Source organism: Carassius gibelio, chromosome A25 (genome assembly GCF_023724105.1).
Source record: "Carassius gibelio isolate Cgi1373 ecotype wild population from Czech Republic chromosome A25, carGib1.2-hapl.c, whole genome shotgun sequence".
Lineage (NCBI taxonomy): Eukaryota > Metazoa > Chordata > Actinopteri > Cypriniformes > Cyprinidae > Carassius > Carassius gibelio.
This window is the reverse complement of record NC_068395.1, coordinates 9,128,720-9,150,848: the sequence shown is the minus strand read 5'-3', so window position 1 is coordinate 9,150,848 and position 22,129 is coordinate 9,128,720. Positions and strand designations below refer to the sequence as shown.

The window sequence follows — 22,129 nt, the reverse complement described above, 5'->3', positions numbered from 1 at the left end:
TATTCACTTTCATTTTATGAAAAAATGCAATGAAAGTGAATGGGGACTGAGGCTTGCATTCTGCCTGACTTCTCCTTTTGAGTTCCACTTAAGAGCTAAAATAATGCAAGTTGAGTAAAAGTTCACAGAATTGCCTTTTTTTGTGAACTGTTCCTTTAAAACACGGCATGCTGTAATGGGCGGTGCTACTTTCTAACTGCAAGACATTACTCGGATAAAGGACAGAGTCCGGGTTATTGTTGATCACGAAACCGGTTTGTTCATGTTGCATTTATTCGTGCGATGATGAAAATGTAGGGAATCGATGGCATGCAGATTACGTATTTTTGAACTATGCGCATGCACATCTGCAAGGGATTTTTCGCTGTCAACACTAGAGCCACAAAGCGCTCGCGAGCACGTTGGACCCAAAGCCAAGTTTTGTGTCGGCATAAATGGATATAGTATCTTGGCTTTTCAAATATTGTTTTGCATCCTGTTGATATAAATGCTGTAACGTCAACTTGCCCTGCATCGTTCGCACGTACGACGTCATGCAATAGAAGAGTGTACAGGCAAAATGAATCGAGGTCAGCTGAAAGGGAATAACAAAGAGAACCTGCTCTGCAGTCTCGCGAGCAACCATTAGCGGAAGCTACGCGTTGTTGTAGGGTTTGACATTCGAACTTCGCAGTATCTCTCGAGACGGTTATAGCGGACGCACAGAAACTGACATTAGCCATTTTGTTGGACTTTCATTGGATTCAAGTTACGTTAAGCGAGAGACTTTGATCTTTTCTCCTGCTTCGCGCCGGATAAACGTCATTTCAAAAACTGAGCACGCGCGTTTGGGGAATCACCGGTAAAAACCTAGAGTTGGCCGTTGGTTATTCACCGATAACTGAAGATGATGACGACGACACTTACTTAACATTATGGTACGTTTTTTGTCTTAAATGTGGTGACAAAATGGTCAAGGGTGAAACTAAACGAAGCCGTGATTAATATTTATATAATTCTGAGTAACGATAGTTAACATTGGTTTTAGCTTCTTTATGGTTGACGCCAGATTTAAAAAGTGGAAAGAGATACAAAAGAAAGAAATTTGGGGAATTTGTTGTTCGTCATTTTCCTCGATTGTGAATGCGGAATGAGTCGTTCAAGCTTAAAAATGACGGGGGAAAAAGTGAAATAGAGGAAATAAAATATAAGTTAAGTGAAAAAAATAAAGACTTGACGTATCAAATAATTATTACTCGCGGTATTAGCGGAAAGTCGCCAGTATGATCTTCAGTATTGTAACTTACTTTTTGTTTCTCAAAAGGAAAAACGTGATAAACAACTGTTTCAAATGTTTTTTTCTTTCTTTCTATTATTTGAAACCATATACGACACATGGCAAGGACAAATCTAATTTACGTATCCCTCAACATATGTTCACTGTCCTGAAGAAATTTGTTCAGTATTGAATAACGTTAACGTTACTTCCAGTTATTTCTTAAAAACAAAGATAGTGTACATGACATATGTTGTTGTTTAAATAGGATTAGAACTATATACATTTTAAAAAGTTATGTATTGAATGTTTTGAATTTGACTTGTTTAAAAATCAAAGTTACTTCCTCATACTTTATATAAAACTTTCAGTATGACTGGTCTATTTTTACAGTAATAAATGATACATCCTATCTTTTTAGTGAGAATAAACTCTCATTAACCTTCTTTGAATTGGTTAATATTTGCATGGTTGTGGAAAAGCCATTGCCTTTTAAGTTGAGTGTAAATTTGTTAACTGTGGCTAACCACCTTGGTTAAATTGTATTTTCTGTCTCTTTCAGTGAATCAGATGCAACAGTTGAACTTTGTGCTCTGGCACAACCTTGGGGTTAAAAGTGATTATCACATTTATCAGCAGGCTAACTGCCCTGCCCCCACAGGAGACCCCCTATGTGGATTGAATTCACCCCACAGTTTCACACAGGATGGATGAGCTGGATGTGAGGTCTCATTTTTGTCATCATTATCGTCATCAACAACAACATTTTTTGATCAGTGCGTGGCTCCTGCATTACGTTTATCACCAAGCACTTCCTGTGCTCCTCTCCAACACTTTTGTTTGCAAGAGTATTGACTTTCTCTGAACTGCTGTTTTGAGAGGACTGAGGTTTGGCAAGTTTTCACTTGGTTTGATGCAACCTCTTCTCATTATCAAATTTGTATGCTGTTGTTGTTCTTTTTCATGCATGGATAGCATATAAGATTTGACCCTACTTCTCTCTCCACTTGGTGGAGAAATGTCAGAAAATCCCAGCAACGATATGGTCAAGTTCCTTTCCCCCCCTACGAAGAACATCAATGGCTCCAGCTCAGACACGCTGGTGGGCGAGCGTCTAGGGGTCGAGGTCCGCCGTCGCCACCACACCATGGAGCGAGAACTACTGAAGGCAGAGCACCGTTTCTTTCGGCGCAGCGTCATCAGCGACTCCAATGCTACGGCGCTGGAGCTGCCCAGCAAGAATGCAATCCTTACCATCCCAACTGATTCCCATGCTGCCTTGGAAACCAAAGCCCCTTTTGTGGCCACACAATCTGAAGGTTTGGTTGCACCAGAAAAGGAGGGTGACGGTGTTGAGACCGCCATAGAGTCAATGCCAGTGTTGATTGCGAATACTACACATCATCTTTCTGCAGAAGCACCACGTTTTGTTGCAGAGTTGAAGTCTGGAGATAGTGTTGATGCAAAACAAGAAGATGAGAAAGAGGAGGAGGATGAAGGTAAAGATAAGGCACGAGCTAAGACCGATTTGCGGGATGTGAAGGCAGAGCCAGAGGACAATGAAGAAGTTGAGACAAATGCAGTCGGGACGTCGCCGGATGGCCGGTTCTTAAAGTTCGACATTGAGATTGGACGTGGCTCTTTTAAGACAGTCTACAAGGGTCTGGATACTGAAACCACAGTGGAGGTGGCATGGTGCGAGTTGCAGGTACGTTACCTGTATTTTGTCTTTATTTAGTTCATTAGTGAATTTCAGTTACTTTTTTCAGTCTTTGTTTTAAGCATCAGAGGCCATGAACCTGGCCAACCAATTACACATTATATTCTTTTATTTGAAGGAAAAAAGTATTACAAAAATTGGACCGTTAGACTATGTACTATGTATGATGACTTAATTGCACCATTTGTGGTGCTTCATTCTCTACAGCATCATTTTCACCAGTAAAATAAAAAAGTTGAAATAATGCAAATGGATAAATTGTTGTTTAACAAACTCCGAACTGACAGTAGCTCTGTCTTTAAAGGTTCATGAGTTATAATTCAATTGACCTTTGGAGAAAATAAATGGAGATTTTTCTTCTGAAGCCTGAGTGTTGCGCTTTATGGGTAGGATGTCACAGCTAGGATAACAAAGTGCAACATTTGCCGTTGTTGGCACTCTTGATCTGTCCGCTAGCGGTGATAAATCACTATCTGAACTGCTCGTTTGTGACTAAAGTAGAGACTATCTCATAGGAATGTAATGATTCACACTCAACTCATGATGCCATATGATTCACTATAATGAATTCAATATATAATCTTCTTTTCGTTTCTAGTTTTTTTCTTCTTCTTTTTTAACCAAATGAGATTTTAGTGGTATTTGTGTGACAGCTGCAATGTAGTGTTTCCTTGGTTATCACTGTAAACAAAGCAGCTGTGCTTTAACATATATTTAACTATAATATACACAATACGGAGGCAAGATGAAAAGACAATGCCATCTTATGGTTTCTAAAGACAGTCAGTTCCCCTTAAAGATACATTCCTATAAACTCCTACCCCCAACTGTATTGTGATTTAACATCCCAACCGTTTGAATCGTCACACATTTGTATCGATTTTCAATCAGCTCGGGGTGCATCGTTACATCCCCACTATCTTTCTCTGAAACCCACATTCCTCTCTTGAGTCTTTTCCAGTACAGTACCTTTTAATGAGAGTCTAATGACAAGTCAGTTTGATTCAAACTTCAATGCCCCACCTACACCTTGTGTCATCAGCTTGTATTGTTCATGTTTAATTTTGCTGTATAGTCTCTTTAGAGAGCGGAAACACTTTTACTAGTCCCTTTGTCACACCTTTGGAACTTGTCACCTCTGAAGCATCTCAATACACACCCCTGACACTTGTCCCATCTGGCATTTGGCCAGTGTTTTTATAGCTGTTCTCATCTTTGGCCATAGCTCCAGCATTGTAGTATCAATCTTGAGTAGAAAATCCTTGTTTCCTAATTAGGTTATTTTAGACCACCAGGTGTGTTTTGGAAGATGTGTGGCATATGTAGTAAATCAAAAATATTTATTCAAGGAGTTTCCAAGTCAGTGGGAAAAAAAGATAATAAATTGCAAATTTAGATCTTACAGGGTGACTTTATTTCTTGGAATTACAATTGATATCATGCAAATGTGAATTAATACTACAGTTCAGAAGTTCGGGGTTGGTAAGATTCTTATATTAAACAATTTAATTTCTTATAATGCTTTATTTTGTTACAGAAACAGGCTTTTATAAATTGCAGTCTTCAGCCATTTACTTTTTTATTTTATGAACTGTGAGAAACATGAGCTTTTGTACATTTTTGCACTCATTCCACTTGTATTGGTTTATGGTATGATAAAAGTCTGTTTAATCTCTGTGAGGTGTGTTTGCATAGAGAGCATGCTAAAGCTGGCCAACTACTGTACATAGCAACAACACCTTTGTCAGAAAATCACCAGCTCATAAGTTGTATGGCCCACTTCGGAGTAGTCAGTTTGCATTCAGAGACTTCCTTCCTTCATTGTTTTTTTTTTTTTTTTTTTATGCACTGATGTGCCACATACAGGTGTGATTTCAAAAGTGGGTCAAGTTCAACCACCAAAGCAATTGTAGTCTCCTGTGTGAAGCATGGTGAGCTGGTTTACCAAGGCTCGACTCAGTTGCTCCTGCTGTCTTTTTTTTTTTTTTTTGCAGAGCGATGACGAGGCAGCTTCACGTGAGCTCCTGCCTGCTCATGGCCCTCAGACGTAGCCAGCTCATACACTGAGCTGAAACAAAAGCCTTTCTCTAGCTTTTAGCCTCTCTTTAACTAACTTTTTTCACATTTCATGTCTCACTTGTCGTTATTTTTGTCTCCCGGCCTGTCTTGTGTGATACAACGTTATGTGTTACAAGCTGCAAGTTCACACTGCTGCAGAAAAGGAAAGGCCCCGTGTATCTCCCCTACAAGGCCATCTGTCTCTAGCGCCTTATGCTGAACTCAGGGATATTCCCCTCCCACATTTCTCTTCTTTCCTTTCTCACATGCTGAACACATTTGAACAATATATAGGTCACCACAAAAAGAAAATGGATCTCAGATGCTCCTCTTTTTTTTGTGGAAGATCCCTCTGAATAAGCGTCCACCTCAAAATACCACATTAAATATTCTCTTAAACAGTTTAGCCAGATAATTGAGTCATTGTAGCATACCACTCATTTTAAAGCAACTTCTTGAGTTAAAGATTTCTTTTCCCAGTTGACATGTTTTGTCATGTATTTTTATTATTATTATGATTTATTATTTTAAATGTTTTTAAGTTAACTATTTTTTAAGCCATTTTATTAAAATATTTGCATTTTTTTTTTTCTGCTAAAAGTTTGATTACTGTTCCCACTTCTGGGCTTTGTGATCCCATGAGAACTTCATGAGATTTTTTTTTTTTTTTTTTTATTATTATTTTTTTTCTTGATGGAAAGAAATTATTTAAGTGTTAAAATAGTACAGTCATTAATTTACTTCACATACACAATATAAACTGTACCTTTCAAAAATTTGGGATGGGTTTTTTCAGAAGGGACAAGTTTTGTAACAAAGCCTTTACTATTTCAAATAAATGCTGTTCAAATTAAAAGATGTTTCCACAAAACAAATTATGCAGTAATACTGTTTTCAACATTGATAATAATGAAAAATTAGATAGAGCAGAAAATCGGCATAATTGAATGATTTCTGATGGATCATTTGAGACCAGACTGGCTGCTGAAAATTTGCCTTTGTCATTACAGGAATAAATTAAGTTAAAAAATATATTAAAATAGAACTTGTAATAATATTTCACAATATTATTGTATTTTTTAAATATAAAGGCAGCATTGATGAGCATAAGACACTTCTTTCAAAAACATTTAAAAAATCTTACTAACCTCAAACTTTAAAACTTTTTGTAATATTTTAGTCATTTTAGATTAACATTTCTGCCTGATAGATGGAGCTTATGCATGTCCAAACTATATGTGCGGCCCCTTATAAGTACCAAGACCACCGCACTCTGTCCCAACCTACTAAACTACATTGGTACATTTTTTAGTATCCAGGTAATTTGTGTTTCAGATCCTCTCACTAATCCTAGTTCCTTATCTTCCATCTGAAGTGGTATGTGTATGTGAGTTCAGTGTGCAGGCCGCCCCTCTTCTAGGGAAACACTCCCATGGTTTGCTAGCCTGGTCACATAGGCCAGAGAATGCACCACATATTTGGAATAGTCAAAGAGGAAGGGGGAGAAAGTAGGTCTGCTGTAGGGTGGGGTGTAAAGAGTCCCCCTTCCTCTAACCCACATCGTTTGGCACTGAAATGGCTTTGGACAGGGCTTCACTCCATTAAGGCATTGTGTTAAAGACCACTAATTGTGTTAGTTGTACACGTGAGCAGTTACTGAAGTTTTAACCTTAACTTACAGTGAATGACAGTCGCCCCAGGGCTTGGCAAAGGCGAACTCATGGCTAAATGATTCTCATTCCAGAGATAGCAGCTGACCGCACCAAAAGTAGGTCAACTAAGAATCGGCAGTTGAAATTTTTTTAACTAGTCAGGTGCACACAGCAAAACGGTCACACTGCTGGACAGGGTTTGAGCCAAGTACTTTGTAGATGATATTATTAGTGCTGCACCATCTACTTTGATTGCAAATGAGGTTTTTGAAGTAGCAGCATTTCCCCCTTGATGAAACCACAATTCAGCACACAGCTTTTTTTTCATAACTGAAAAGTCACAGAGGTGTGTAAGCTGTTGGGTTCGAGTGTGTATTTAAAAGAAAGGTAAATATGAATGCGATCCCATAAAAAGGTTATCCTCTGACAATATTGACACAGACGCAGCCAGCTCATATCCATAATGACCACACAATTTACCAACAGCCACACAAATAAGCATAGGGAAGCTAACTAGTAGAGCCAATGATAATCAGGTTCAAGTAATCTACTAAGAACACAGTTTTTTGGGTGCAATAATAGTGCAAATGCCAGAAAGTTGACTATGGCAAACCTAGTAAATCACCTGGCATGATTCATTTAAATACTCCCCTCCCATAAATTTTGAGTCCGAAAGGAAAAATCCTTTTTTAAATTCTGACAGAAACTTTTAACACCAACAGAGGGTTTGTGCTAGCCCAAGCTCTTAGTAAGTCTGGCCCTGTGTAATTTTGGATAAAATGTGAAACGTATAAAATAGTGTAGGCTTTTTGAAGAATTGCTTTTGTTCTTCTTTTATAAGTCACTTTGGAAAAAACATCTGCTAAATGCATTTGTAAATGTAATGTTTTCTTTTGTTCTCCTAGTTTATAATGTAATTTTTTCCCAGAAGGTTTTTTTTTTTTTTTTTTTGGCATTGTTGCAAAAAAAAAATATTTAAAGTGCGGTCAGATTTAGACTGGTTTGTACTCTTTTGTAATACTCTAAAATAAAATAATAAATTATTTTTCAGGATCGCAAGTTGTCCAAGTCAGAGCGGCAGCGTTTTAAAGAGGAAGCCGGAATGCTGAAGGGTCTACAGCATCCCAACATAGTACGCTTTTACGACTCCTGGGAATCATCCTTGAAAGGGAGGAAGTGTATTGTCCTGGTGACTGAACTCATGACATCTGGGACACTCAAGACGTAAGTGCTCTTATTTGTTCCTGTCAGATTTTTTTTTTTTTTAAGCCATTTTTGTCATCAAGGCCACCTGCTATGATTTATTTGTTCTCGGTGCCCTTGTAGGTATCTAAAATGGTTTAAGGAGATGAAGATCAAAGTCCTGCGCAGCTGGTGTCGCCAGATTCTGAAGGGGCTGCACTTCCTTCATACCCGGTCGCCTCCCATCATCCACCGGGACCTCAAGTGTGACAACATCTTCATCACCGGACCTACTGGATCTGTTAAGATTGGAGACTTGGGTCTGGCTACCCTCAAGAGGACCTCCTTTGCCAAGAGCGTCATAGGTACGGCTAAGTATTTGCAACTGCATTACCGCCTCCAAATTGAAATCCATTTGAATTGTCAGACTCCCATTTGTGGTTGAGGGAAAAGCAAATCCTTCATTCCGTGTTTCTTTTTCAAGTTTCTTTTCTTATTCTGCTTCTATTCAATGTGTGTTTCAATGACAGTGGTGAGAAAGCAGACCACAGCGTTTCCCTGACCGCTTGAACCACAGCTAACCAGGGCTCCCGCTTTATGGAAGTTGTCTCTTGACACCCTCCTTTAGTTCAAACATAGCTTTTGTCTTTTCTTCTGTCCTCATTGCAACATTTGCAGGTGCCCACAGACAGAGTAAGTAGATGTGGAGCGGTTGTAGGTATTTTGTGACTCGTCTGCAGGGAAACCTGATCTGATCTCAGGATAACACTAGAGCTAGAGTTGAGCCCTGGGCTGCCAGGTACCGTGAGTGATCTTTTGCTCTGGTTTGGAAATTTGTGGTCTGTTTCTTCAGTCAACCATGATTTAATGATGATGATGATGATGCTAATAAACCTGTTCACCCAACCTGTTCTTTTAGTGTGTCAGTGCTCAAAGCCTTAAACTCTCTGCTCATCTCCCTCATACTTTTAGCTTTAAGATCTTTGTGTTTTTTTGTTTGTTTGTTTTGGAAGCCTTAGGCTCTAATTTCAGGTCTCCCCTTATTCTACTTTAAGGATTATTTAGTGTACTGCAGTACAGACAGTAAGTATGCAGAAATGAGCCTGGTAAGTCCACCAGTATTATGTGACACACATCAGTCAGAATCATTATCAGTATGGGAAGTTTGTCCGTGTGAGACCTTTATCAGTGGGTCATTTGGTTACGGTTTGGTATTGTGATGAAAGCATCAGGCCCTCTGACCACAAACTTGTTATTTGGGTTAACAACCACAAATATGTTGATTTCTTAAATTCAGTCTCACTTGTTTAGAATCATGTGGTCAGTCCAGGCCTTCGAGTGAGTGCTGTGCACCAGTTTGGTTTTTCTCATTCGCAGTCCAGACCCTTGAAGGTCTTACATGGAGAAACTTGGGCTTCTTATCATTGCGGTCTAACTGAGGGGAGTTTCCCCTTCCTCTTTTTATTTTTTATTTTTACTTTCTATCCCTTTTTTGCTCTTCTTTCCTCTACCTCTCTCTTTTCTCGCAGGTTGTGCCCAAGCGGTCTTCAGCGACAGCTTCATCTTCCTCTCACCTCTTCAATGAGAGGTTGTAATTGGGTACTGAGAGAGTTCTGAACCATTCTTTTAATTTAAGGTACTCCTGAGTTCATGGCACCTGAGATGTATGAGGAGAAGTATGACGAGTCGGTGGATGTGTATGCCTTTGGGATGTGTATGCTGGAGATGGCTACTTCTGAGTACCCTTACTCCGAGTGTCAGAATGCAGCTCAGATCTATCGCAGAGTCACCAGCGTAAGTCCACACTTCACTGGCGGAGGAAAGAGTCCCTTTGTTTGCTGCACTATTTTAGTCTTTTCACCCCTTTTTTGCACACTGTTGGGGGTGTTTCCTTTCTACTTTTTTTTTTTTTTTTTTTCACACAGTGGTAAGTAGTTTTTGTTCTCTACCAGTAAATGCTGTAGCCCAGTCTCCGTAACCGTTACTGGCCTAGCAACCTAATGGTATCAGACAGTTATAAATACAAACATAAGCCTGAGTAACTCAATGTAGTATTTTTGAGAAAATCTGGCCCCAAGTTTGCTTTTTTACATGTGACTTGATTGTTTTCTGTGTCGTGTTTACAGGGGGTGAAGCCTGGCAGTTTTGACAAAGTGGCTATTCCTGAAGTGAAGGAGATCATTGAGGGTTGCATACGTCAGAATAAAGATGAGAGGTGGGTTGACATTCACTTAAATCCAGATTGATCAAATTTAAGGTCATAAATGTCTTCTGTGTATTTTATGTTCTTAACCTGTTTATGCTTAAGCCAACCATACATGGGGATACGTCAGAATGGGAGGAAAGATCTCACAAGTTCCCAGTGACATTTTGCATGCTTTATTTAACATTTAACATAAAAAATTTCTGAGTCAGAGGCACATATGAATGCATTTTGATGTCACTACTGAGGAATAAGTTGATTTTATTTTTTAAAACATTGCCATAAAATTGGTTTGTATGTAAACCAGTTTCCTCCACTGATCAATATATGTATATATGTTCTCATTAAAATATTGGTACAGGTCTTAATTTTGATTTGTTGTTTTGTTTTTTAGGTATTGCATCAAGGACCTCCTAAGTCATGGTTTTTTCCAGGAGGAAACTGGTGTTCGTGTAGAGCTGGCTGAGGAGGATGATGGAGAGCTGGTGGCCATAAAGTTGTTGTTACGCATTGAGGATGTAAAGAAACTTAAAGGGAAATACAAAGAGAATGAAGCCATTGAGTTTTCCTTTGACTTAAATAAAGACGTCCCAGATGATGTTGCCCAAGAAATGGTAAAGATACTTGGATTTCTGTTCTAATACTTAATTACGGATTGAAATCAGTTGATGTTTTGAATCTTTAATTGGTTCATTTTGTTTTTAGCCTTGCTTGTAATTATCCATGTATATTTATTCTGCAGCCTTTCAGTGCGTAAAAAACACCTAAATATTTGCAGAATTCCCCCATCTTATAACATTGACCTGTCGTTTGTCTTTAAAGTTCAAATCATATTAATCTTTTTCCTTAAGGTTGATTCGGGCTATGTTTGTGAGGGTGACCACAAGACCATAGCAAAGGCCATAAAGGACAGAGTGTCCCTGTTCTCCCGTAAGAGAGAGCAGAGGAAACTTGTAAGAGAGGAACAAGAAAAGAGGAAAAGGGTCCAGGAGAATGACTCCTCAAAACTTAACACCACAGCCAAGCCCCCTGGTCCCGCTCTGGCCTCAGTCATTATGGAGTCTGAAGAACATGAAGCAGACCAGCAACTGCAGCAGCATGGAGCCTCTGCTTCCAGTTAGTGTTGCAAAATCAGTTACTTTGCTTGAATTTCAATACTTAAAAGTACTTTATAAGCATGATTGTGTTAACATATTGCCAAAGCATTATACACAGAGCAAGTAATGACGAGAAAATGTATTATACAAGATAACGATAACAAATGAATGAATTTTTTTTTAAATGAATTTAAAAGAAAAGATACACGTGTTTGTATGGGAAAATGTTCTGAAAGTCTCATTGTCTCATGGCTGTAGGTTTTGTGGACCCTCAAGGTTCAGCGTCCGTCCCTGAGACTCAGCCTGCCCAGCCAGGCACATCTTTGAGCACTGTACAGCCTGATCCCCAGCCACAGCACACCATCACCCATCCACAAAGCATGGTGTGTCATTTTCTCCGTATTTTGTTACCTGTCTTGGTTTTCAAACAGAGCTAGTCATGTTAACCTGAAGAAAAAAAAACAACTACTTTTGTTTCTAAATTGCTTCTCATCAATAGACCCAGCACCCAGCCCAGGCACCTCTGCAGCAGCCGAGCAGTACTTTGACCCCGGGTCCCATCACCCAGACTGGAACTTCGGCCCAGGTACACTCCACGTGATCCGTAACATGAAGACAAAAACATCTTGCTCTATAGATCTGTTGTTTGTTAAACATAAACCAGAGTTAAACATAAATGAGAGTATACATGAATTGTCTTCTTAGGGGATGGGTCAGACGGCCACTCTGCCCTCTGCTGTTCAGCCTGCCGTCCCCTTGCAGTACCATCAGCCGCCTCAGGACGGCAGCACTCCACCTCAGGGCCCTCAAGTCTTACAGGTACAGTAAAAGTGCCCTCTGGTGACTGACCTTGCATCTTCCATTGACCTGCATGTTTCTTGATGAATGTTGTTTGCTTTGAGCACAACATCCAACTTATTAACAGTTCATACATTAATCCTACTGTTCTTTACTTCTCCATCCTTGCCTTGCGTGCTGGCTGCTCTTATATACTTGTCAGATATGGGCATGTCATCTCAGCCCTCCTGTTTTCTCACCACCTCCAAATGCTGAACAGCTCTATTTTTTTTCTTTATCAGGCCTGTCAGGTACTAGTTGTGCCTAACACTGTGGTGTGTGAATTAGCTGTTTGCCAATGTGGGTTTTTAGTGCTGATAATAATATCTACAGTGCTGATGGCTGATATAATGCTTTCACATATAAAAATAGAATGTATATTTATAAATAGCATTTTGTAGTGGTGAACAGAATTGCTTATTTTTACACTATTTTCTTAAAATTCACTTATAATGCTAAACAAAAATACTTTGTTCACTGGTATGTTTTTAGATGCTGGAATAAGTAAATGTGGAAAAATGTTCTTTAAATGTCAGTACTTTTCAAATATTTGGGGTCAGTATGGCTTAGGTGTTTTGGCCTTTTTATAGCTATATTTTACTTGATTAAAACTACAGTAAAATCAGAATAATTATTACAGTTTAAAATAACTCTTTTCTCTTTGCTTATTTATTTTATTTTTTAAATGTAATTCCTGTGTTATTCCTGTGATGGCAAAGCTGAATTTTCAGCAGGCATTACTCCGGATTGTATCCACATTGCATCCTTTTATCTGGACAAAGAACGTCTCTTCCCTGTGATTTGTGTTTTGGATGATCATGATTAGGAGTCCCTGGGGTTCTAACATCATAAATGAATTCTCTGTTACAGGCACCAGTGAGTGTGTCTCACTCCCAAACGCAGCCAGGAGAGCAGTCACATCCTCAAACATCTCTGGTTCCAGTCTCCACAGAAAGGTGAAACATCTTTTTTATAACTCCTTTTTCTTCATATTGACATTCCAGTACAGAGTAGTTTAACCAACAGTTTCTAATGTTTTGGGTTCCCTCAGTGGTCACTCTGATCCTGCATCTGGTCTGAGCGATGGGAACGAGGGCAGGCATGAGGGTCGCTCTATGAAACGACCCCAGAGCCGCTCTGTACGCAGTCACTCACGCCACGAAAAAATGGCCAAGAACAAGCTCAAGCTCAATGTGCTGAATGTAAGTTATGATCAAATCTAATTTGATTAGTTTTTAATAGTGGCAATACATTACACTTTGGTTTGTATTTTACTATATAAACAGTGTGATTATAAGAACAAAAATTAGTATGTCATATAATTACTTTCATGGGGTTATTGATCTGTTTGTTTTTGCAGATTTCTAATATTGGGGACAGAGTTGCTGAATGTCAGCTGGAAACCCACAACAAGAAAATGGTCACATTCAAGTTTGATTTAGATGGAGATAATCCAGTAGAAATAGCTGAAATTATGGTACACCTTTCTCTTACTTTCACCTTTTTTTTTCAGTAGAGTGGTTTAATTGCCAGAGACCTCTTCATTTGAAATTACAATAATATTTATTTCAGTATGTATTGAGTTTTATTTATTTGTAGGGGGGTTTTTTCCTTTCATTTAGCATTTTCTGGATTAAAATGTTGAATTTCAATATCCAAAATGTTAAAAAAAAAAATAATAATAATAAATAGATTTATTAGATTTTAATAAATTTGTTACTTGTGTGTGTGATTTCAAGATCGAAAGCAATTTTATCTTGGAGAGTGAGCGGGAGACCTTCATAGAGCAGGTTAGATATGTCATTCAGATGGCCGATCAGAAAGGAAAGGCTCAGAAAAATAACCAAAATCAGGTACAGTTGATGATTTTTCACACCATAATAACAAAGGATTTGTATACCACAAATGAAATTTAAATTCCCTTTAACACTTGTTATTTCAGGTGGGCAGTAATTTGGGCCAGCAAGTACCTGAAATTTTAACATCCAGTGTGCCTGGTGAGTGTAGTTTGTGGTGATGTTCTCATATTTTATCTGCCCCATGTTGCAACCTGTATCATTTGACATATTTCACATTTAACAGGTATACCACCTAGCATGGCAGCACAAGTTGTACTTTCAGCAGGCCGGCGCTTCATAGTTAGCCCTGTGCCTGAAGCAAGACTCCGGGAGCCAATTTTTGGACCTCTTTCTGCAAACACATCATTTGAAGACTCCATACCAGGTCTGATTTACATTTCCTCAGGGAAAAAAAGTGCTTAAACTTGTACATGAAGTATTTATGGTATTTTGTTTTAATTTATATCTGCCATGTAATAGCTGATGAAGCTGATATGGCAATACATTTTAATATGACCAACCAACATGTAAGACTGATTTCACGTATTCTCACGTCTAGCATCTGACCCCACATCAGCCAGCATTGTTCAGCAGGACCAAGCTAGCTTTGCCCCTGGCTCAACCCAGATTTCAGTGGTGCCAGCCACACCTGGAGGTCTTGCCCCAGAGAGCTGTATCCCTCCTATTTCTCAGTCGTTATTCCAGAGCCCTGTCCCAGCAGCCACTGCAGCTCCGACAGTGGTCACCACTCATGCTTGCACTCCTACACCATCTACCACTCAGCAAACCATAACAGGAAGGACTTCTCCTTCTCCAGCCCCAACTGAATCACCAGCACCACGTCGACAGTCACTTTCCACCCCTTCCCAGACTCCTCCCAATGTTGTGGCTGAGAGCAATGGCTCGGATCAAGCTCAAACCGACAACCAGCAAGTGCAAGTTGGTCCCTCCTCTGTCCCGGTGACGCAGTCATCTGCAACAGGAGATTGTGAGAGTGATGTTCAGGGGAAGCCACCTGGAATTGAAGACATCCATGCTTTAGACCAGAAGCTGCGTTCCCTTTTCAAGGACTCCTCTCAGAGCTCCTCTAACCCACCAGATGGATCTGGAGAGACGTCCACATCCTCCCCACCCAACACTATCAGCACTAACACTCCTGGTTTTGTCTCCGGTGGGATGCCTTCCAGTTTGTCTCTCAGCTCCAGTGGGAACTTTGCACCTGGTGCTTTTGCCTCTATTGTGACCCCTACAAGCTATGCCCAGACACCACCTGCAGATCTGTCCCCACAAAGGCCACAGGTGAGGAACATTTCTAACTTGCTGATTTAGTGTCTGTGTCGGTATTAGAATAATTTTTTTTGTCTAGTTTTTCAAGATGGCATTAAAAATTGCATTCATACCAGTGTAAAATATTATATGAAATTTAGAAATATCTTAACTTGTTAACTGAAATAAAAATGAAATAAAGAAATATAGAAATATAATAATGACAAAAGCACATAATAAAATTACTAAAACCTATACTAAAATAAAAATACTATTATGAAATATTAATAAATACTATAATTTGAATAAGATTATATAGTTTTTGTTGTAAACAAAACTGACACATTGTGCAACCAGCATGCAGGGGAAAGAATTAATGTCATAAGAGGACAACCTGTCCCCACAAAATACAAAATAACAACTAAATGTTATTTGTGAATGTAATAATTTTGAATATAAATTAAAATAATGATTAACGCCGCCTTCACACTGGCAGTTGAAATCATTTCCGATACGGCAACGAAATGACCGGAAGTCATTCATTTCCTATGGAGATTCTCAGACCGCATGCGAATGGCTACGAACCGGATCCGTACGAGTGCGGTGCGAAAAAAAATTCTGTCCGTTGGTAATCTGAATGCGTTCAAAAAATTGAACTCTTGCAAAAGGCTACGGACAGTTCCTATCCGACAATTTCAGCGGAAGTTGGCGTTGCTATGGTACTGATAAACATACCTGAATTCTTAACTTTTAATAAAATAAATAGTGATTTTATAACGATAAGTTGTCATGTCATTTTTTTATTTTCATGATTTTCTAACATGATAAGGGCAGTTAAATACAATTAAAATGAAAAATTAAATATTGTGGCCCCCGCTCTCGGACACACTTGGTCTCTCTCGCTCGAGTGCAGGGTTGTTGCAGCCCTGTATACCACTATATCACAATTAGCTGACCTGACATGCATATTCAAATACAGACAATATCAATCGTTCTAATCTCTCCGCTTCCGAAGCTTTTCATCTGTGTAGTACGACGTCCACTGGGGGAGTATTGCGTATTACGGAGCTGATTTCAACTGCCAGTGTGAAGGCGGCGTAAGGTGTACATTCGCATGTAAAAGTTCAAAATATAAGAAAAATGCTTCATAAAGTTTACTTGCTGATTAAATCACATGACATGTTTAGTGTTATTAAATGTAAACTTCTCTTTAAAATTATAAAAATATTTTCAAAAACAAATGAAACCATTTTGAATTCAAAGAGTATATTTCTAAAATCTTGGCATATGTAATTTATATTTTTAATTCCTTTTCTTTATTTTTTTTGTCATTGACCTTTTAAAATGGACAATTTTCTTTTTCTCTCATTCATATTCGTGCACACATTCTCTGTTACAGACTGGATCTGTAACTCAACCAGATGGACAGACCAGCATTGAGGAGAAAGAGCCAGCAACAACGCCACCTGAGAAAGCTTTCACACTCGGCAGATTTCAGGTAGCCTTGTAGACTTCTCAGTGTCCACTAGGGCTCAGATTGTATGCTTTTACATTTTTTACAGCAAGTTCATGCACATCCTGCATCCTACATTTCAGGTTTCTGTGGCTAGTGATCAAGACCCAGGCACTGCTCAAGATCCAGCAGTTGTAGTCTCATCTTCCTCCATCACCCCTTCATCAACAACAACATCATCGTCAACCTCTTCCTCATCATCACCGTCATCTCTCTCTAGCCCTGAAAACACCGTTCATAAATCTCAGACGCCTAACAAGGTCAGCCCTGAATCCATCCTATCTACCACTACAGTCGGCCGCTTTGAGGTGACTTCCAGCACGGACATCAATGTGGGCCGCTTCTCAGTGACACGAGCAGAAGGAAAGACCTCTTCTCTAAGTTCTGCCGTGGGACCAGAATCTGCTAAACAGTCTAAAATGACCCCTTCCACCGTGTCCATCGCCAATCACTACCTCAGCAGTGACAACGACTCGGAACCAGAAGATGAGGGCTTTAAACGAGAGATGAACAAGCTCAGGGAGAGGTAACTGTGTTTTCCGCAAGCTCAGTCATGAAAACCGTGTATCGTGATCACCAACTGAATTTGAAAATGAATTTCTTTTCGCAAGGCATATGGTCGAGATCCAGGCATTACTGAATAAACAGAAGAAGGAAATCGAGCAACTCTATACACGTCTGGGCAAAACGCCATCCTCTGTGGTGGTCCCTCCCACCATAGCCATTGTGTCAGGCAGGAGGAGACCCACTAAGGGCAAGGGGACCAGGTCAAGAAGTGGTAGCGGCACTGCCTCTTTTCAACAAGGTATCAGAGCTTAGTTATTTACATCCTACTGTAACATGGGCTTGTGTTGAAATGGCATGAAAATGTTGTTTGGGTTTTGTCTAGGGAACAAACAAGCTGTACAGAGTGGTCAAATTGCAGTCAATCAGTCAGGCACTGGAAAGACTTTACCATCTGAAACCTTACCAGGCTCAAACGTTCATGTGCAAGGTAGCACTTTTTTATTTAGATTTTATTTTATTTTTTCTTCAAAATGCTCCGATTTTTCTAATCAAGGAATATTATTTGTAACCTACAGGAACCACAAGTCCAGTGAGAGAAGAGAACGGACAGAGCCAGGACCAGGACCAAGCACCTGCTGCTAATCTGCCACACAAGGGCACGTTCACACCTGACCTCCATCAGCTGGTTGATAACTGGGCCAGGGATGCCAAGAACAAGATGCCACATGTCAAGAAAAGCTCCAAAAAGATTGCACACAACCATATTGTACGTTAACTCTTACTATTCAAAAAAAAAAACAAGAAGTATGTTTAATATAATTTACATTTAGATGTAGATTATCACAGAACCTAAAATGGGAAGACTCTAATTGCCTTTGATAAAACAAGTAAACTTGGTTTTGGAAGAGAATGCGTATTTTATTTCTAATATTTAGATTTATATGGATTTAATTTTTTATATTATAATACTTTTTTGTTTAAACAGATAGTAGAGTTTCTGAGTGTTTCAAGCACTTTTATGCTGCATAGTATCATGCTGTAAGCTTAGCAACATGTTAATATCACACACACACACACACACACACACACACTGGGAGTCAGACCTCGGCAGGTTTTGGTACAGAGTTCTACATCGACTTCAAGCTTGCATTCATTTTTGAGTGCAATGATTTAAACCAAGTATCCGCCCTATACCATTTTTTATTTCAGTGCAGAAAAATGATCTGTCACTAGTTCTGTTTAACTGCGGCTTTAAACGGTTGGCCTGTACAGTGACATACACAATAGCTCAGTGCATTATAGTGTTATTTAGCATGGCTAAAAACACTTTCCTCTGGTTTCACAGACAAAGCTTAAGCATAGTCCCAGACTAAAATGTAAGTCTGAACTGTTTCAACTGAGAAAAAAAAGTGCACTGACTGATCTTGAAATATATCCGTGCCTTTGTTTTGTCTCAAGATGCACACCAGTAATTTTATTATTATTATTATTTTTTTTTTTTCATAAGGCACGTTTATCAAAATTCATTAAATGGCCTCATCCTTGCTTGGTCTAAACACTGTGTGAAACCAGGCCTGTATTGACCAAATCAAGATTTATTCCTGTTATTACTTATCAAGGCCAACTGTTTTCTTTCTCAGATGATGCCAAGGAAATACTCTGCACCAGGTGAGCTTTGTTCCATGGGTGGTCACATGCCAGCCACCGTCAACCCCTCAGCTGGGCAGAAGGGTCCACTGTGTGTGACCAGTCAGCAGTTTGACTACACCTGCCCCACCTACAGCGTACCCCCGTGGACTCAGGCGGGCCCGCTGTCATCCAGCACTACCCCTGCAGGACAACAGCCGGGCTTCCTCGTACCCTCAGCAGCTCACCAGTCCGGAAACAACTGCGGGTCAACTACTCTACACACCACTCAGGCGAGCTGAAGCAGCAGGGTTGGCACAAGAAAGGGAACAGCTGTGCCTCATGGGGCTGTGATTATCGGACCTAATGTTTTATCCGACAGTTTACATTGGAAAGACTTTCAGATCCATATAATGTGACTCAGTTTATTTGAATCTGGCTTAACCTGCTATTTAAAAGACAGATAGATGAATGTGTACATTTGTTAAAGAGGCACAGGAAAGGTTAAACTGGTTTAAGTTGTCTTAAACATAAGCTATATAGCCTTATAGTACGGATACCGTCCTTATTGTAATAAAGTCAGGCAGTGTAATGCAGTGACGGTGTTGTGGTTTACTTCGAGAAGAGATACTAACATGTTAGTGAATGGATGGAGAGATGGAAAGAGAAGAGAAGACAACACCACCAACACAAGCCTGAATGTGTATCCTACATAAGAGTCTAGATTGTTGGAAGATGGATAAAGAAGGTTGGTAGGAATGTTGGGAGTAAATCCCTTTCAGAGACCACTATTAAAGGACGTCATTTTGTTATGTTGGAGGTTGAAACGAAAGGAAGAGGATGTGCAGTTGAGGGAGGTTTAAGCAGGGTTTTATAGCTTGCATGTATTTCATAGCATTGTTCATTCGTGACCTTTTGTTTTTTTATATATCATTTATGATGAACTTACAATAATACAGTGGATCTTATATAGACAGTCACCACTATTCCCTGTCCACACCTTTTTGTATTTAAGTGGATAGAAGGCTTAATTTGGGTAAGGTTGAGCATTGTTTGTATATTGATGAAAGCATATTTCTTCATCCAATCACATGTTGTTTTCAATTTGAATGAAGCTAGCCTTAAACCACAGGACTATGTCTTCCCCTGTGTTTAATATGTCATACAGCCCATGCTGTAGTAAATGAAATACTTGATTTTGGGCAGTGACCAACTTTGTTGTTAAAATATTTAATATTGTGTATTTGACTGCAGCAACACGGAAGTACAGTATTAAACTACAGCACCTCAACCAGTTGGTTGATATCACTCCCCCAAACCATTTTTTCCTATTTTATTATATACACAAAAAAAAGTGCCAATTGTTTGCGGAAGTGACATCCCGTCACCTCTAAAGTGATCTGATTGACTTCTCTAGAGAAGGTTAAAGTTACTGCAATGCAGAAAACACATCGTTCAAAGGTTTAACGGATAAGGGGTTATTTGTTACTTTTGATACTTGAGTGAACAGATTTGAATCCTGTAATTGACCACAACCACATTTAGACAGTAAAAACTGTTGAAATACCACTAATCACAGTCACACGCTCCTGTCACATTACTGATCTTCTGAAAACTGCATGTTTTCACTATCTACAACTCACTTGTTCCCATAGAAAACAGCATTAAATTTGTGGGGTCAAAAATTGCTGCTGATGTTTTCCATCCAGGGTCCTTTTGGTGTTTATCTATGGTTTTGTGTTTAAAAAAAAAAAGTGTATATACATATATATATTCAAATGCTAAATAAAACATTTTGGACTTTTCCCTCCTCAAACTACATTGTGCTTATTCTTATAATGTGTTTTCCAGAATTTAACCCACAGCTTTTCACATCACCCGCCATCAGCTATCAGTAAAAATGGTCAAATGTGGTAAAATAACCCAGTAATATAGTTTCAATCCATTCCACAGACTTTTATTCTCCAGAAAAGAAAACGATATTCAATACGTATCTAGTCTTCGTTTCTTCATGATCTGGCTGTGTCTGTATGGGCTCTGTGGTCCACCGGCATTAACAATTACATCTTTACCATAGGTCCATATTTAAAAAGAAGCTAAAGTTATTTTCTCTTAATGAACAGGCACATTCAACAAACACAGGCTTGTTATGAATTGTGGGCTGCAGGCTGCCAGCTCTGAGACTGATAAGTCCCTGGCTATTTATATATTAATTAGGACGTTAATATATTTTATTCCACAAACAGATCAGAGTGTACCTTATCCTGCTGTAATTCTCATGTCAGAGGATCTGTACTGGCCATATCCTCCCTTGCCTTGAGGAACAACTTGTCCCTGAGTTAGAGCTGGTGCTCTCAGGTATTGGGCTCTCTGTGGGGACTTGCTGCACATCATCATCGTGTGCTGGCTCGGTGTCATGGGACGGGGAGATTCTCTGGAGCCTGTACCAGGATTGTTGAGCATATCAATGCCATCCAGATTGAAGTCCCGTAATTCTGGGTCATCTGAGGAGAAGTGAGAAATATTTACAGATTTCACCTTACCATATATTAGCCTTTACCTGTATTAAAACCTCAGTCACCAAAAGGCTTTCATAGTTTTTCCAATTTTCTGACAGTGACTATTTATTTATTTTGGTGTGTGTGTGTGTGTGATTTTAAAGAGAAAAAAAAATTATTTCAAGGATACTCTGACCATGCTTTTCCATGGAATCACAATGAAAGCGGTCTTGCATTTTCAATTAAAAAATTCATTTAAAAAAATTTGAATGACAGAATTAACATTTTTGTTAAATATATTTTAAAAACAGGATTTTCAAACTTTGCGATTCCCCAAATTTGACAATTCCCTTGCAAATGACCCCATTCCTCAAAAACAAAGGCCAGCCGAATATATATATATATATATATATATATATATATATATATATATATATATATATATATATACATACACTGAAACATATATGCATTTATATTGTGATTTTATAAATACAATGCTGTTTTACAAATGCTTTTATATTGTTACTGTACTAAAGCCAGATCAAAATATCAGAAAATTAATTTTATTTTTTATTATTTAAAGTTTTACAAGTATTTTCTACTGTTAAAAACTAGCTCAGGAAAAAATATCACAATTAATCGTATCATTTCTGACCGGTGAAACCCCATCTGTATCAAAAACTGTTGAAAAAACAGTTACATATATTTAATATTTAGTTGCCACAGTCAGCCATAAAAATGTCTTTCAAAACAAAAAGAATATTCATTTAAAAAGTATTTCCCATCAGCTGATCATTTATTATACCATAGGTTCCCAATGCACATGTACCATGATCACACCTCCTCCTGCTTAGTGGTCACCAGGTGATGGAGA

At 38.9% G+C, this 22,129-nt stretch overlaps 1 protein-coding gene across 2 annotated transcripts; it reads left to right on the top strand.

The window, feature by feature from the left end:
• Positions 1–169: 169 nt before the first annotated feature.
• Positions 170–20,573, top strand: LOC127946674 (serine/threonine-protein kinase WNK1). Of its 2 annotated transcripts, none has more exons than XM_052543383.1 (24): positions 170–254; positions 1,818–2,963; positions 7,737–7,909; positions 8,012–8,232; positions 9,504–9,661; positions 9,994–10,082; positions 10,465–10,684; positions 10,922–11,186; positions 11,426–11,550; positions 11,667–11,753; positions 11,873–11,986; positions 12,875–12,960; positions 13,056–13,206; positions 13,365–13,481; positions 13,744–13,857; positions 13,947–14,001; positions 14,087–14,227; positions 14,402–15,141; positions 16,508–16,606; positions 16,705–17,147; positions 17,233–17,426; positions 17,511–17,615; positions 17,704–17,894; positions 18,769–20,573. In XM_052543383.1, exons 2-24 carry the CDS (start codon positions 2,274–2,276, stop codon positions 19,054–19,056), a joined length of 4,866 nt encoding a protein of 1,621 aa, XP_052399343.1. In that variant the 5' UTR covers positions 170–254; positions 1,818–2,273; the 3' UTR covers positions 19,057–20,573. The 2 variants fall into 2 exon arrangements, with proteins under 2 accessions (XP_052399343.1, XP_052399342.1); XM_052543382.1 differs by having other exon boundaries at positions 182–917.
• Positions 20,574–22,129: the final 1,556 nt, after the last annotated feature.